A 16,022-nucleotide genomic window follows, 5' to 3' on the forward strand; every position below is an offset into this window, starting at 1 on the left:
TCTTAGGAAACAAAGTAAATAAAGTTAAAGGGAGGCTCATCTGCAAGTCATTGTTGGTATTTGCCGCCCTCTGGTGGGCAAGTCAGGAAGTTTCCACACCAGGAAGCAAGAAGCACGTATTTCACAGATAACCCCTCCAAGGATCACCCAGGCTCAAGCCTTCATTCCACAGGACATCCCAGCAACCACACACATCCTGATTGCCAATTCTCCATGTCTGTGCGGGTGTGTGGGTGCAAAATAAAGAATAACGTCAGCTGAGCAGAATGGGATGAGCAACGTGACCCTACATCCTCTAAGTACGTGTCTGAAAAGACAAGAAACAGACGGGGATGGGCTATCACTTTCAACTCTCCAGCACTGCTCTGCCTATGAGCAGGTGATTGAGGACTGGCCATGTTACGACAATGTCAACAGAGTAAATGTCAGTCACTTTGCCTCCTTGACTTCAATGAAACACACACTTGAAATTACCACACATTTTCAGGACATCACTATAGGAAACCCAAAGCCTCCCCTCACACCACCCTCCATGATGCCACACTGTATAAGGTGGTGGTCTCGCTGTGCTCGTCATCAGAGGGCTCCTGTTCCTACCAGCCCCATAAAATCCAAACGCTGAGCCCTGAGGAATGCAAGACTTTACAGAGACGCTCATTACTCAGCCCTGTACTGCTGGAAGAGCAGCAGGCTTTGGAGGATGTGGTGTCCATGAGGTAGGTGATCGCTTTTCTCTAAACTACTTCATAGCTCCCCACTAACTGCTACTAAATCATACGTGAACTGATCACCTCTGTGTTTAGATCCTTTGTAGTGGGATGGGTGCACTTTTGCAGTGGGATGATAGCTAATGGATGATGGAGGGATAGCTGATGATGACTGCATGGGTGAGTGGATGGGTGGGTGAATGAGCGAGTTGGTAGACAGGTGGATGGGCAGGCAAGTGAATGGATAGGTAAGTATACCAATAGATCGGTGGACAGGTGAATGGACAGGTGGGTGGATGGATAAGTGAATAAACAAATGGAAATATGGATGGATTGATGGAAGGAGGGGTGGAAGAGTAAAAAGACTTCCATGACATTTACAGCTCTACTAGCCCTTGCACTGAAATTGAATAAAAAGACACTTTCCCTGTCCACTAAATGTTCTGTTAGTGATGATAAAAATGAGATCAATCCAAGTGACAAGAACAGATGTACATAAAGTGATTCCAGAACAAAATAAAAGTAGATGATCTTCTAGCAAGAAGAAACAGACAAAAGCCAGATAGTTTTATAACATGGCCACAAAAACTGAGATTATTAATTTGAGGGGGCTGAGTAAACTTCCATTCAGGAGGAGGCTTCATGGCATCTGGTTGTGGACATCACAACAGGCAGAATGTCCCACCCTAATGCCAGCTGACCAGCTCCAGCCTGTGACTAAAGCACATAGACACCGTAGCACAGGGCCACATGGCCAGGAGCCAGAAGCGTGTTCACCATGTTTAAGACATTGACTGCAGGGACATCTGTGGGGCTGCATCAGAGTGTGGGCAAAGGGGAAGCCTCAGAGCAAGACCAGAGGGCAGCGGGAGCACACAGCCTGCTGTGCCTGAGCTCACCGATATGGGCAGGGACCACACGGCCATCCCCATGTGGTTTGAAGGCCTCACTGGCCACTGGCCAGCAGCTCTGGAGGAGACTCAGATGCCCTCAACCTCCTTTTTGTTCTAATGCCTCATGAGCCCTTACAGTCAGAAAGTCTCAGAAAGGTCATTTAAGGACACACTATCCCATTTCAAACCCCCATTTACAGGTGGGAGAGACTGCCCTACGGCTTCTTCAGACTCATATCCAACCATGTACACTGTCAGAAAAGTCATGCACCAATGGCAAGTTCCAAGAGTCCCTGGGAAACCAGTTTCTGCTGCCCCACCTTGCATACTCCACCCTTGCAGGACTTGGAGTTGGCCTTTCAGTCTCTAGGGCCAGCTGAGCGGTGTGTCTGTGCCAGAGAAGTCAGCCCAGGAGCCCTGGTGTTCTCAGCTCACAACCCTCAGCACAGCCCCTGTGCACCCCTGGTGTACTGTGTGACTGCACCCCTGCCCTGAACCACCAGGCCACACTAGCAAGTGGGTTCACAGTATGGGGCAGGAGCACCAGAGCCTGGGACCAACAGAGAGAAGGCAGGGAAGGAGACTCCTGGTTCTGGGCAGGTTGCGGGGGATGCATTCAGAGTTATAGCCAAGACACAGCAACAGCCTCCTTCCCACTCAATGCAGAAACTCCTGGAGGGCTTGGGGGAGGGGGCACAAGAGCCAACATGAGTGAGGACTTTCCTCTGCTAAGAGCTATGCCAGGGCATTAGATGTGAACCCTGACTCTGTCCTCACTCCTATTTTCTGCTGCCTACTATGCCCCCTTACACTGTGGGGAGCTGAGCACACAGCAGTGAGTGAGGCCACAGGGCCCCAGCTGCAGATGACACAGAGCCACCTGTTACACTACTAGTTATACTGTAATAAATGCTGTGGGGGGAGGGGTCCAGTGCCTCGGGAACAGGTGACAGAGGACTATATGCAGGCTGTGGTCTTTCCACAGAAAGGACAATTGCAGGAGCTCTGAAATGTATGTGGAAATTAACCATGCAAAATGGGGGGCAACCCAGGCAACTCGGCAGCTAGTGTGAGCTCCACCCTCTCCCCCAGTGGCTCAGGGGAGAGAAGGAAAGGAACAGAGGGCTGATGGGCAAGGAGGAGGGGTGGGGAGGTCACAAAGGACCCTGGAGATGGAAGAACTTGGACCTGGATGCTGAGAATCACACAGGGGACCTCTGATGGCGCCTGCCAGGTATTTACAACCACCATACCCCATCTGTTCTATGCAGGGGTTCCCAAGACAAGGTGAGCAAGTGTATCCCCTGGGGAACTTGTCAGAAATTCAGATTCTCAAGCCTGCCCCAGAGCTGCCAAATCACATGCTCCGCGGGTGGGACCCAGCTACTGGGCAGCACCTAATTTAAAAGGTGAACTTGTCTTACTCAAAAGAATTTACTTCCATGCAAAATCAACCCAGAAGGATCTGCTAGACCTCAGTTACATTGCTTACTCCCACCAGTGTCCCTGCTTTTCTCCTGTACAGAGGGCAGAGCTCCCTCAACGCCCCACTCCCATCTTCATTTCCTAGTCCGTGTGTCCTTGCTAATAAACATTTATTTGGTCTGGCATTTTGGACCCAAATTAGAGGATGGCTATCACGGCAAGGCTTTCAGAGAAGATCTGAAAGTGCCGAGGAACGTCACGGAAATAAAAGATAACCATGAAAAAAAGGACATCTGGGCAAAGTTTAAAAGGACCAGGCATGCTCAGCCTTGAGTGAATGTCACTGTGGGGAGCCGCGGTGACAGTTTTCTAATATACAAGGAATGCATGCACAAGAAAGGGATCCTTTTTTTCCACTCATCGGCGAGAGCAGAACAAACAGGACTGTCTTAGGTTTCAGCAGGGAAAACATATGTCCTGTGTTTGAGCCACAGCAGAGGGGGAGCAGCCAAGAGCGCCGGTGAGATCATCCTCGCCAGAGACACTTGCAATGAGATCACAGCAGCTGGGTCGCGGTCCGGCTGAGTGCCCAGACTACGCAGGGTCTGAGCCCCCCACCCCCACCCCTCTCACCCCGCCAGCCTCAATGTGGTATCTCCACATTGCCTGGCAATCCCAATGCCTGAGAAGGTGTGGATGGGCAGGGCAGGTGCCGGTTCCTGGTTTTTATGGTCCTAGGAACCAAAGGACACCATGCCCCTCTGCAGAGCATTTCAGATTGCCTTGTTACCTGGAGGCCGAGATTCCAGGCATTGGCTTCATGGGAAAGCCTGGTATTCCTTTCCTGTGGGCAGCCCTTCTCTTGCCAGTCACAGCACAGCAGCAGTAGCAGGAACAACAACCATCTCTCTCAGTAACAGCTATAGAGCATTTTCTCGGTGCCAGCACTGCACACCATCCCTTCACTCAGCGGCATCACAAGATCCACCTTACAGAAGAAGAAACTGAGGCTTAGAAGTCACTGACTTGCCCACAGCACCAATGATGGTCACACTGGGGATGAGACGGGAGCCCAGAGTTTTGTGACTTCAGAGCGTGCAATCATGACCATGCCTCTACATTGTTCATACATTTTTTACTTTTTCCCTCCATTTTAGACCACGAAGAAATGCCTCTCTGTAGCCAGGAACAAACTATGCACATCAGATGCTCAGGAAGGAGCTAGTGCAAATGTGGGCCCTGAGACCCTCTGGGGCTGGCAGGGGCTGGCTCTTGATAATATTTGGCAGAAAGGAGACCAGGAGCCACTTAAAAATCACCTGCTATCTCCTCTCCCCATCCCCACACTGCTCCAGATCTGGTGACATATTTATAACCAAGGCCCTCCCGGGAGGTCCTCACCCCTCCCTGTTAGCACCACCCCACACCGTGCCCTGCACAACTACACCACTGATTCAGTGAGCTCATGGCTGCTGGCTGCTCACAGGGCTGCGGTCCTTCCCGCACCATCACCCGTGCCCAACTACAAGAGCACAGAGTTGCCGGCAGCCTGCCCAGCCCAGGACCCCCACACATTTTTTAGACTCTCCCAGCAGTCTCCTCAGAGGGAGCCCTGTCAGGTCTGCTGGGAGTCTGTGCGGTTGCAGGGGATACTCTGTGATAACCCTGTACCAGGGGGTTATCCGTCTTGCTGTCAATGCAATCCCAGCCTCCAGTTCTAGGTGTTTCTCTTTTTGCCTCTTTCTAGGGTCCTGAAGATGGCTCAAATGGTTTCTATTACAGACTTGAAGAACCAGTTTCCCTCAGTATTTTGATGCTGTCTGTGCTAGTGCCTTCACCACAAGGCTTCCTGGGGCCTCACTGATCAGACAGCTCAGCTAAAGGACCAGCTGAGCCACTCCTGACATGGGGCTTCAGACCTGAACAGCCGCCTCACCCCGTGGAAAGAGCCACTGCAAAGGAACCAGGCAGGGCCTGGGTGGGCGTGAGGTCGTGGGATTAGGAGGGAGCACACACGTGGTCAGTGTCACCGCTGTGCCCACTCATGGGACGAGCAGGGTAAGGGGAAGCCCGGGCCAGGGCAGGCTGCCTGTGAAGCATGGAAGACCCTGTAGAAGCCAGTAGAGTCCAATTTTCCTGCTATTCAGAAAAATGCAGGCTGTGTCAGGCCTAGAGTCAGGTGAATGAAATTTACTCTGTCTTGATGGAAAAGCTGGACTCAAGCCACAAATGTATATTCCTAGGAAGTCTCAATTTTTCTTCCAGCTTCACAAAGCTCAGTGGAGCTCAAAATAGACTTTTCCCCCAGGCAAAGAGAGCCCAGAGAACAAACGGTAGAGCCCTGGGAAGTTTGCTTTATTCAAACCAGTATAAGGGAACTTGGGAGAAGAGGGTGAGATGGCTCCTGGAGGTCTGGCTTCATGGAATCCAACCTGTGATAGTTAACGCCACACCCTAAACAGCCATGTGAGGATCAACACTCCCCAGTGGACTCAGACAAGGCATGCTGACATGAGCCAGCTCTTTCCAGCAGATGTGTTTGCCCTAAACAACCCATTCTCCTTGGGTCATCTTCTATGGCTGTGTTACCACATCCCTGTCCATCACTGTGATTTGTGCATGCATCTGGGATGCAGGTGGAGGGGGTCTCATCCTGAAAAGTGTGGTAATGTCCCCTGCGTATGGCTACCTGGAAGTGCCAGCACCTACTCAGGAACTAACCACGGCCATGTATGCCGACAAAGGCTCAGAAGTTCAGCTCCTGGAACTATCACCCATCCCTGGATCGCACAGAGAATTAACAGCGAAGTAAATTGAAATCAGAGTCAACTACCTTCATGGCACCCATAGCTTGGAAAGCCACAGCTAATCGTGAAGGGGTCAGTGCTGCCAGCATGGCATTGAATCTTGCACTCTTGTTCTTAAAAGGTGAATGGTACCGTCCGTCTGGAGCCACAGAACCAAACCTGTGGGAAGGGGAGGCAGGGGTTTAATAAAAGCCGTACATGGCACCACGGGAAATTAGGTCAGGTGGCTCCCACGTGCACACGCAGGAAAGCACACGGATTTCTCTGTCCTGGAATCCCCTTCATGAGACAGAAAGCAGAGGAAGGGTGGGGGCTTGACTCCTAGGAGGCAAAGGTTTCCATAAGAGACACTAAACCAATACCAGAGCCTGAGTGTGCAGACAACACATTAGCCCACTTTTTAAAAATTGAGATACAATTCACATACAATCAAATTCACCGTTTTGTAGTATATAATTGAATGGATCTTAGTATAGTGACAAACTTGTCCAACCATCATCCCACTTCATTATTGGTCAGGCCCATTCTCCCCACCCTCCAGCCCCTGGCAACTGTTAAGCTACAATCTCTATGGATTTGCCTACTTTGGATAAGTCGCACAGGCGCCTTCACGTAATATGTGGTCTTGTGTCTGGTGTCTTTGGCCTAGGGCAGAGGTTCTCAACCTGTGGGTCGCAATTCCTTTTGGGGTCAAATGACCCTTTCACGGGTTGCCTAAGACCATCCTGCATATCAGATATTTACATTATGATTCATAGCAGTAGCAAAATTACAGTTATGAAGTAGCAACGAAAATAATTTTATGGTTGGGGGTCACCACAACATGAGGAAATGTATTAAAGGGTGGCGGCATTAGGAAGGTGGAGAACCACGGCGTTAGGAAGGTTGGCTTAGGATAATGCTCTCAAGGTTCATCAGTGTTACTGCACGTTTCAGTACTTCCTTCCTATTGATGGCTGAGTAATATCCTATTGTAGGGATATCCCTCATTTTATTTACCCTTTCATCACTGGATGGACACTGGATGGTCTTCATGTTGGGGCTATTATGAATAATTATGCTATGGACATCTATGTACAAGTTTTGAGTGAACATTTGTTTCTAACTCTCTCGAGGACAATGGTTTCATACATATCTAGGAGTAGAATTGCTGGGTCATTTGTTGACTTTTAAGAACTGCCAAACTGTTTTTCCTATCGGTGACACCATTTTACACCCTCATCAGAGAATGTATGATGATTGTCATTTCTCCACTGTCCATCTCTGATATTATATCCTCAAGGGTACACAATGGTATGATGTTGTGATTTTGACTTGTATTTTCCTAATACCAGTGATGTTAAGTATCTTTTCATGTACTTATGAGCTAATTGTTTTTATCTATTCATGTTTTTGCACATTTTTAAATTGGGTTATTTGTCTTTTTATTGCTGGATGGTAATAGTTTTCTTTATACTCTTGATACTACACCTTTATGATATATATGAGTTACAAATATTTTCTCCCACTCTCACTTTCTGCATAGTATACGTTGATGCACAAAGGTTATTAATTTTGATAAAGTCTAATTTATCTATCTTTTCTTTATTTAGTTGTTCTTTTGGTGCCACATGTAACAAATCATTGCCTAAACCAAGGTCACAAAAATTTACAGCTATGTTTTCTTCTCAGTTTTTTTGGTTTTTTTTTTAGAGACAGAGTCATTTTGTCGCCCTCAGTAGAGTGCCATGGCATCACAGCTCACAGCAACCTCCAGCTCTTGGGTTTAGGCGATTCTCTTGCCTCAGCCTCCCAAGTAGCTGGGACTACAGGTGCTCACCACAACGCCCAGCTATTTTTTTCTTGCAGTTTGGCCAGGGCTGGGTTTGAACCCTCCACCCTCGGTATACTCACTGAGCCAGAGGCACCGCCCTTCTCAGAGTTTTATAGTTTTAGCCCCTACAGTTAGGTCTGTGACCCATGTTGTGCTAATTGTCTGTATGGTGTGAGGTAGAGGTCCAACTTCACACTCTTGTATATGGATATCCAATTGCTCCAGCATCATTTGTTAACAAGACTATTCTTTCCCTGCTGAATTGTCATGGCACTCTAGTTGAGTATTTATTGACTATATGTGAGGTCTTATTTCTAGACTTTTCATTCTATCCCATATACCTATCCTTATGCAAGATTATCCAATCTGTCTTGATTACTGGTCCTCTGTAGCAAGTTTTCGAATTACACACAAGTCCTCCTACTTTGGTTTTCTTCATGAAAATTATTTTGACTTTTCTGAGTCTCTTGAATTTCCATATGAATTTTGGGATCAGTTTCTCAATTTCTCCAAAAAAAGAAAAAAAAGAGGCAGCTGGGATTTTGACAAGCATTGCATTGACTGTACATCTATTTGCTAACACACTCTTTATCAAGTGAGAGATCATAAGTAGGGCTACTCCACAAGTCTCAAAACTCCTATGTTGCTACTGTTATTCTATAGTATTGGGAGGAAGGGGCAACTTGAATGATGTTGTAATCAAATCTTGCTTATCAAAGAATGTATGTCCTCACATTTTCTACAAACAAGGTAGCTCATTATCTTTTTTTTTCTCCTTGACCCTGAATCTCCAATTTGTAGTGCACTGAATGCATGCTTAGCTAGATGGTCCAGTTTCTGGTGGAAGACTGGGCAAAATTTCATTCAGGTGTTGAGCTACAAGGAGAACCACATCTGTGGCTTTCCTTCACTATTCCCCATCTCCCAGAGTGGACTGATGCTGACAAGTGACCAGGAAATGTGGAGACACCTCAGGGGAGGATTGGCGGTTTTCACATTCACTCTCACAAGCACTGGGGGCTCCTGAGGGGATCTGGGGGGTTCAGCACCAACCAAGATAAAGATCCTATGTACTCAATTTTGATATGAGGACAATTAATGACAATTAAGGTTATGCGGGGGGGAGGAAAAGCAGAAAGAGGGACGGAGGGAGGGGGGTGGGGCCTTGGTGTGTGTCACACTTTATGGAGGCAAGACATGATTGCAAGAGGGACTTTGCCTAACAATTGCAATCAATGTAACCTGGCTTATTGTACCCTCAATGAATCCCCAACAATAAATAAATAAATAAGAAAAAAAAAAGATGCAAACATGCTTTTGTTGTTTCCATTTTATTTCCTACCAATTCCAAGGAGAAAAAATGTTAAACAGAATTTGGTCCATTTTAAGTTTGTTTCCCATAAAAACTTTTGGCATTTACTACCACATTTATCTGTTGGCAAGAACTTACAGGCAACAAAAAAAGACTAAAGCATTCGAGGAAAATCCACAGGGAGACTGTGTGTTATGTTCTCCTGATTGCTGGCTTTGTCACAATTTAAATATGACTGTGGCTCAGGATTTTTATTGGATATGTGAAACACTGCTGAGAAAATGAAAGAAACTTGGTGTTTCTTAGCTTCTGCAAAGAGCATCATGAACCCCAGAACACACCTGGATGTTGCCTTAGCTCCTGCCACCCACAAGGGCAGCAATAGCACTAATCTGCTTATAATAGCAAAATAAAAATAGGAAAAAACCTAACTGCCCAATAATACAAGCTACATAATCAAAAGGGATTGATTATATAACTTGTATATATATAATGTATAATCATTTATTTATCTATTACCAAAAATGATAATATGTGTGTGTGTTTATTGTTATATAAAAACATTTTATATATAATGTTAAATGGAAATTACAAGTTATTAAGAAACAGAATCTGGGCTGGGAGCAGTGGCACAGTCCTGTAATCCCAGCACTCTGGGAGGCCAAGGCAAGAGGATCGCTTGAACTCAGGAGTTCAAGACCAGACTAAGCAAACTGAGCCCCTGTCTCTAATAAAAACAGAAAAAGTAGCTAGACATTATGGTGGGTTCCTATAGTCCCAGCTACTCAGGAGACTGAGTCAGGAGAATTGCTTGAACCCAGAAGTTTCAGGTTGCTGTGAGCTAAGCTGAGGCCACAGCACTCTAGCCTGAGGCAACAGAGTGAGACTCTGCCTCAAAAAAATAATAATAATAATAATAAAAATAATTTTTTAAAAATGGCCTCGGCACCTGTAGCTCAGCAGTTAGGGGACCAGCCACATACACCACATACACGGAGGCTGGTGGGTTTGAAGCCAGCCCCAGCCTGCCAAACAATAATAACAACGACAAAAAAAAAAAAAAAAAAATAGCCAGGCATTGTGGTGGGCACCTGTAGTCCCAGCTACTTGGGGCTGAGGCAAGAGAATAGCTTAAGCCCAAGAGTTTGAGGTTGCTGTGAGCTGTGACACCAAGGCACTCTACCAAGGGTGACACAGTGAGACTCTGTCTCAAAACAAAAAAAACAGAATCCATAGGTGTATTTCATTTGGTAAAAATCCAACATCTCTCTATTTAGACATATTGGCATGGAAGGCAGATGTACATTGAAGTGTAATCACCATTCTATCTGGGCGATAGCAGGGTGAATAATTTGAAATTTTTTCTATTTCCAGTTAGCTGTCAATAAACTTGTGGAGTTGGTTAGGGGAAGACCACCCAGGAACCAGGCCAGCTTGGCAGAGCAGGCGGATCATGTCCACTGCTGACCCAGTGAAGGAGATACTTACTTGTCCAGCAGGTTCTCCCTGGGAATCCGAACCTTGTCAAATATTAAAATCCCATTATCCACACCTTGCAGACCTAGAAAGAACAGAAAGAAGCAATTGATGAAGCATCAGAGATATAGTCCCTACTACTTCCCAGCCCTATCTCCACTAAAATGCAAAGCCCTTTTTTTACTTTCAGAATTGTTGATGCTTTTTTATTTGGGGAGAGGGGACGTTGTTTGTGTTTCCTTGATGAACTGTGCCTGTTTCTTTGGCCCACTTAGCTCATTCCTCCCTAGTGAGAATGGAGAAGAACGTGCTTTTCCTCCTGGGCAGCCTACATGCTCTGGGGATCTGGCAGGGGCACCTGCCTCCCATGCAGCGACTGTGACTGAGGAAGGGAGAGTTCTAAGCAACTCCAAGGATGGGAAGCTAAAGACAGAAGGATGAAAGCTGACATGCTCCCTCCAGCTCCAATCTGTCCTCCCACCCGGTGCTCCCTCTGTAGCATACAGGGTGAACTGGTGAAAGCGATGCCCACCAGACCTGGGGAAATGGCCATAGGGACAGTGGGGGTGGTTCCGAAATCTGCCAGACCCAATTCGTAAAGACACCTGTCAGAGTCTGGGGCCTACTCTTTGTCCACAAACATTTAGGGAGATTTAATCTGGGGGAAAAAAAATCTGTCTTTAGTAAATGTTTCTTTAGAATATCACCCCTTGACAAGGACACACTTGCATTTAGGGGCTTACAAGGACACCAAAGCAGACTTTCTGCCGTTGCCAGAGTTTTCAATGCCTGGCACAACTTCAGAGAGCTCAGCCTACCCTTCTGCTCTCAGCAACACTTGACATAAAAAGCACTTTCACGGGGCCAGGCCCAGCCCGGGACTCAGTCACCCATGGGAGATGCATTTAACCCCCCTCAAAACCCACCTGCAGCCACAGCCATAGTCAGTAAACACTAGGGCTGGGAGGAGACAATCCCCCTCCACCAAATGATGGGCTTCTCCCCTCTTCTCTTCTACTCTTTCTTCTCTCTTTTTTTCTTTTTCTCCCAGACTGCCTTCTCTGGCTTGGCTTGCCTTTGGCCAAGGATGGCCACTGGAGACCACAGGCATGGCCTAATCTCACTGAGTGTTAGGGCTTAAATTGTACCTCTCCCAAATTCATATGCTGAAGTTCTCAACCCTACAACTGTGTATGTGACCTTATTTGGAGACAGAGTCTTTACAGAGGTAAAATGAGGTCATCAGTTTGGGCCCTAATCTAAATCACCAGTGTCCTGTAAGACAGAGAAATGTGGAGACAGATGTGCAGGCAGGGAGAACACCAGGTTAACACGCAGGTGTCTGTTTACAGCCACAAAAGAAGTCCTGGGGCACAGCTTTCCCACCACCCTTGAAAGAACCAACCCTACTAATACCTTAATGTTGGATTTGCCACCTTCAGAACTGTGAGACAATAAATTTTTGTTGTTGAAGCCACCCAAGCTATTGGTATGGCAGCCCTAGCTACCAATGCACGGATGCATGGAGTCAATCCTTAGCACTCCTGAAGGGCCTCATGAGCACAGGCCTCCGGCTGGCAGCCAAGGGGCCCAGAAGATAGGACGACAGAGGCTCTCTGAAAGCCCACAGTCTGAGAAGGGGAGAGAAGACAGAACAGTGTTCAGGGCAAAAGGGCAAAACTGCCTCATTACTAGGAAATTTGAGGACCTGGGAGAAAATGATGAGACCAACCCACATTCTCAAATGGCAACCTACAACATTCTCTAACAGTTGCACATAAAAGACTCTTTCTTACTGAGGCTTCAAAATCAGAGTCTTCTCTGGGGGAAGTGTTGGCATTCACTGTTTCAGTGAGATGAATTTGGTTAGAATCTCCCCAGGTGGGGTGGGGAGCAGATGGGAAGTTTGAATGAGCCCAGGAGAGGGGCTCCCTGCAGACTCACCTTCTTTGTACATCATATCAATAGCTGTCACTCCTGGGTACAAGGTTCCCTTTTCATCCCGGACAGGAACAATGAAACAGTGGGGCCCTAAGAAAGACATCGTGGTTGTTATTAAGCTGTCCTTTCTAAAGATATGAGTAAGCCTTTCTTTATTTCCTAAAATGGAATAAAATTATTCTGACCCCCAAATTCATTCAGTTCCACAACTGTGCACTACACATAATGGTGTGATGTCAAAATGTAATAATAGATTCCATCAACATGTATATTTAGGAGATAAAGTTAGTACTAAATTTTCTACAAGATAAAAAAAGCCCCGCCAAGTGGGTTTCCACTGGAAAACAGTAATAGTGAAGAGAATTATTCTGGTCGCCTGCGTCAGTAACAAACCTTGAGATCTTCCATTTATGATGAGCTGGGCAAAGACTGCTGCATAATTCCCATGCATGGCGTTTCCAATATACATCTTCTTGGCGTTTTCACATGGCGTGTCAATTACAAACTCCTGCACAGAAAGAGCAAAGTGACAGGGTGTTTCCGTTCCTACGGCTCATTTCAAGTTCTTGGCTCAAGGCAACAAACACTTGAAAATAGATCCCCGGGTGCAGGGCACCGTGTTCAGTTGGTTTCACAGCAAAGAGGAGACAAGTGGAAGATCCGTACCTCCACCTGGGGAAGCCAGCCCCACTGTGCTATCACCTCAACGCTCATATCATCTCTACTTCAACTCTGAAAATGAATGAACACTAAAGTGATTTTTCAAAGAAAAATCCAATCAGAGGAGTAAGTTACCACTTTTCAACAGCTGAAAACTATCACTCCTTCCTGGTCTCTCTTCTTTAGAATGCCAGACTGACGTGTATGAAATCTTTCTTCGATTATCAACGTCTTTCTCTCTAGACTACTTTCACACTAAGGCTTTGAATTTTAAATACTCTAACACCAAACTTGCTAAAAAGCCCTGGTGGTCCATACTCAGCTCTCCACACACCCCTGAATCCCCATACACCCCACCTGTGTGAGATGTTCCACCAACAAAAGGTGGAACAGCCAACGATCTGGGCCCCTAGATGGATTGTTCCAGGGTCCACATCCGTCTGTTTGATTTTGACTGCTAGTGTTTGCCCCTCCTGGGCAAATCACTTGGTTCCTCGTGGCCTCTGCTGTTTCCTGGGCCCTGAACATCCCTGCCTCCAACACAAGGGTCTGTGCAACAGCAACCAAGTAACCAAAGGCCCAAAACTGGATGCCTGGATGCAAGCAAGACTAATAGGCAACCGTGACCTCTTCCTGCCATTGCTTAGAATATCAAGCAATAACAATTTTGGTTTTTATAAAAAGAAATCAGCCATTTAAGCCTTCAGATGACTGTTTCCAAGCCTGCCTCTTTATTTTCCTGATCAGTGAAGGTAATAAAGGTCCTCCCAAGAGGTTCATGCGTCAAGCTCTTAAAACAAAAGCACTTGTAAATGAGTCTCCATCTTAGGAGGGAAAAATCTCAGAAGGTACCAAGCACTTTGTCACTGAATATCTCCAAGGATTCCAGCTCAAAACAGTCTGAAACTAACACTGGTCACAAAGAAGCAGGAAGAACAGGCAGGCTTTTTGTTTTCAGTGTCTGTTCAGAACTCCTGTTTCCTACTCTCTGGAAGCCAATACAAGGCTCACAGTGGAAACACTCCCCTTCGTGGTCATCCCTGATCTCACTTGACTCCAGGGTTATCTTCAAACCTCTTGCCAAGGAGGGACTGACCATACTTCCAGCTCTGGATACAGGGTACCCGGGACAACTTAGGGAGCCCAGGGGAAATGGCAGAGCTGAACTGCAAATTCAATCGTAGTTGACACTGTTAAAGATGTGAACTAAACCAACAAGCTATTGATCACACAAAGATTATCTCAGATTTCAGACTATAAAGCATATGGACAATACTTTTCCTCTGGCCAAAAAATACAGTCTTGAAGCCTAAGAAAACATTCTCTGACATAGGTTTGCAGAGAGAAACTTTTAACATGTGCAAGGGCTGTTCAGAAACATAAATGGACAAACTGAATCTTTTTAAGAGAAGTCTCTGGAGGTTGCCCTTGTCTTATCAAGCCAGCCAGGACTTCTCAAAGAAAAGAATTCCTTGAGTTTAGGTACAATAAAAGACACCATGGTTGCCACAACCCACGTGGACAGGGGAAAGCTTACACCTGGAGTGGAAGGTGGGGAGAAGAAAGGGAAGTAGCCGAGGAAACACGGGCCTGGCAGAGGAGATCTGTTGGAATGGGGAGGGGGCAGGAAGCCCTCCATCCCCTGTAAACATCTGCTACACCCTGGGAAAGGGGATCTGTCACTTCTGGCAAAATACTTGATTTGGAAAGTTTGCATCAGCCAAAAACCTGGAGTTAAAGCTCACTCTAAATACCACACACCCTGAGTGTCAGGTACTAGAATAATTATTCATTGGAGGCCAGCAAAATGGTCAGTGTTGTAAATGCTAAACAAGATGATTTGGGCTGGAGAGCTCATAACTTCATTTCTTTTTGCTAGTTAGCATAAAGTGTAATTATAAAACTCTCTCTTCCCCTGAACTATCCATAACACTACCCAATCTACCCACCCTACCCCCAAAATAAATATAAAACAACCAACCTATGGGAATGAATAACCAAGAAAATACAAGAGATTCAAACAGTCCTTGAGGGAGAGAACACTCATTTAATACTCTCTAACATTTTAAAAGGGAAATGAAGGGGAAAACACAGAACCCAATGAAGGGAGAAATCCATCCCCTGCTATGTCAATTCTCGGTGGTGTGAGTTTATGATGGGCTGGTTCTCTCTCCCACCCTCAGGGGGGCACAGTGCTCACCGGAGGCTCCCCGTCATTACGATTTCAACTTTGCAACTCCCCTGTCAGACAGCAGCAGCTGCCAAGAAACACCAGGTAGCTAAATCATTTATGCTGTTTGGGGAAAAGGGGACCAACACAGGAAATTATTTTTGTGGGAAAAAAATAATTGTGAGAAGAAACAAATAAATAAGAATTGCAGGTGGTTCTCCCCTCCCCATCAATGACAGCAAGGTGACCTCGATACCATAGCTCAGGGAGAAAAATAACCAGCCAGCCCCAATCCGAAGGATATTAGGCCAGCGTGGCACCACTAGCAGGAAAGCCACACTGTTAACTGAACAGTAACAACTGAACGTAAGACTGGCTTATTAACTGGGTAACCAGAGTCAGTTTTCTAACCTCTGAGAGCCTCAGTTTCCCCATCTGTAAAGTAGGGACAATAATACCTTTCTAATATGTTCTAAGATTACAGAACATTTGACACGATGTTGCACACACAGGGCTTAACCTAGTGCCTAATACACCTGTGCTCGGTTAATATGAAAGGTTTAAAGTCATGTTTATGGGATTGTCCCTGGGAGAAAATGCATACTACTACATGAATTTGACACAGAGCATGGCACATAGTGAGTAGTCAATAAACATCAGTGCCTGTTCTTGTTCTTACCATGACCCTGGACATCACTGGCTGCTGCAGAGAACTAACACCAGAACCGCAGGGAAAGCAGAGCATCTTCTAATACAACCTCCTCCTGAATCTTTCATTCTGGACTCTGATCACCTCCACCTAGCAGGAGGCCCTGCTA

The 16,022-nt window shown here is 46.3% G+C and overlaps 1 protein-coding gene across 1 annotated transcript in view; it reads right to left on the reverse strand.

Annotated features, from left to right (window-relative positions):
• The window catches only part of ACOXL (acyl-CoA oxidase like), a 395,512-nt gene that overhangs the window by 311,756 nt on the left and 67,734 nt on the right, over positions 1–16,022 (reverse strand). The window contains exons 6-9 of the mRNA XM_053588707.1: positions 12,768–12,882; positions 12,378–12,464; positions 10,446–10,518; positions 5,859–5,991 (exon numbers count right to left, since the gene is read on the reverse strand). Coding sequence (XP_053444682.1) covers positions 5,859–5,991; positions 10,446–10,518; positions 12,378–12,464; positions 12,768–12,882 — 408 coding nt within the window. The remainder of the gene's footprint in view (positions 1–5,858; positions 5,992–10,445; positions 10,519–12,377; positions 12,465–12,767; positions 12,883–16,022) is intronic.

The sequence above is a fragment of the Nycticebus coucang genome, chromosome 4 (genome assembly GCF_027406575.1).
Source record: "Nycticebus coucang isolate mNycCou1 chromosome 4, mNycCou1.pri, whole genome shotgun sequence".
Lineage (NCBI taxonomy): Eukaryota > Metazoa > Chordata > Mammalia > Primates > Lorisidae > Nycticebus > Nycticebus coucang.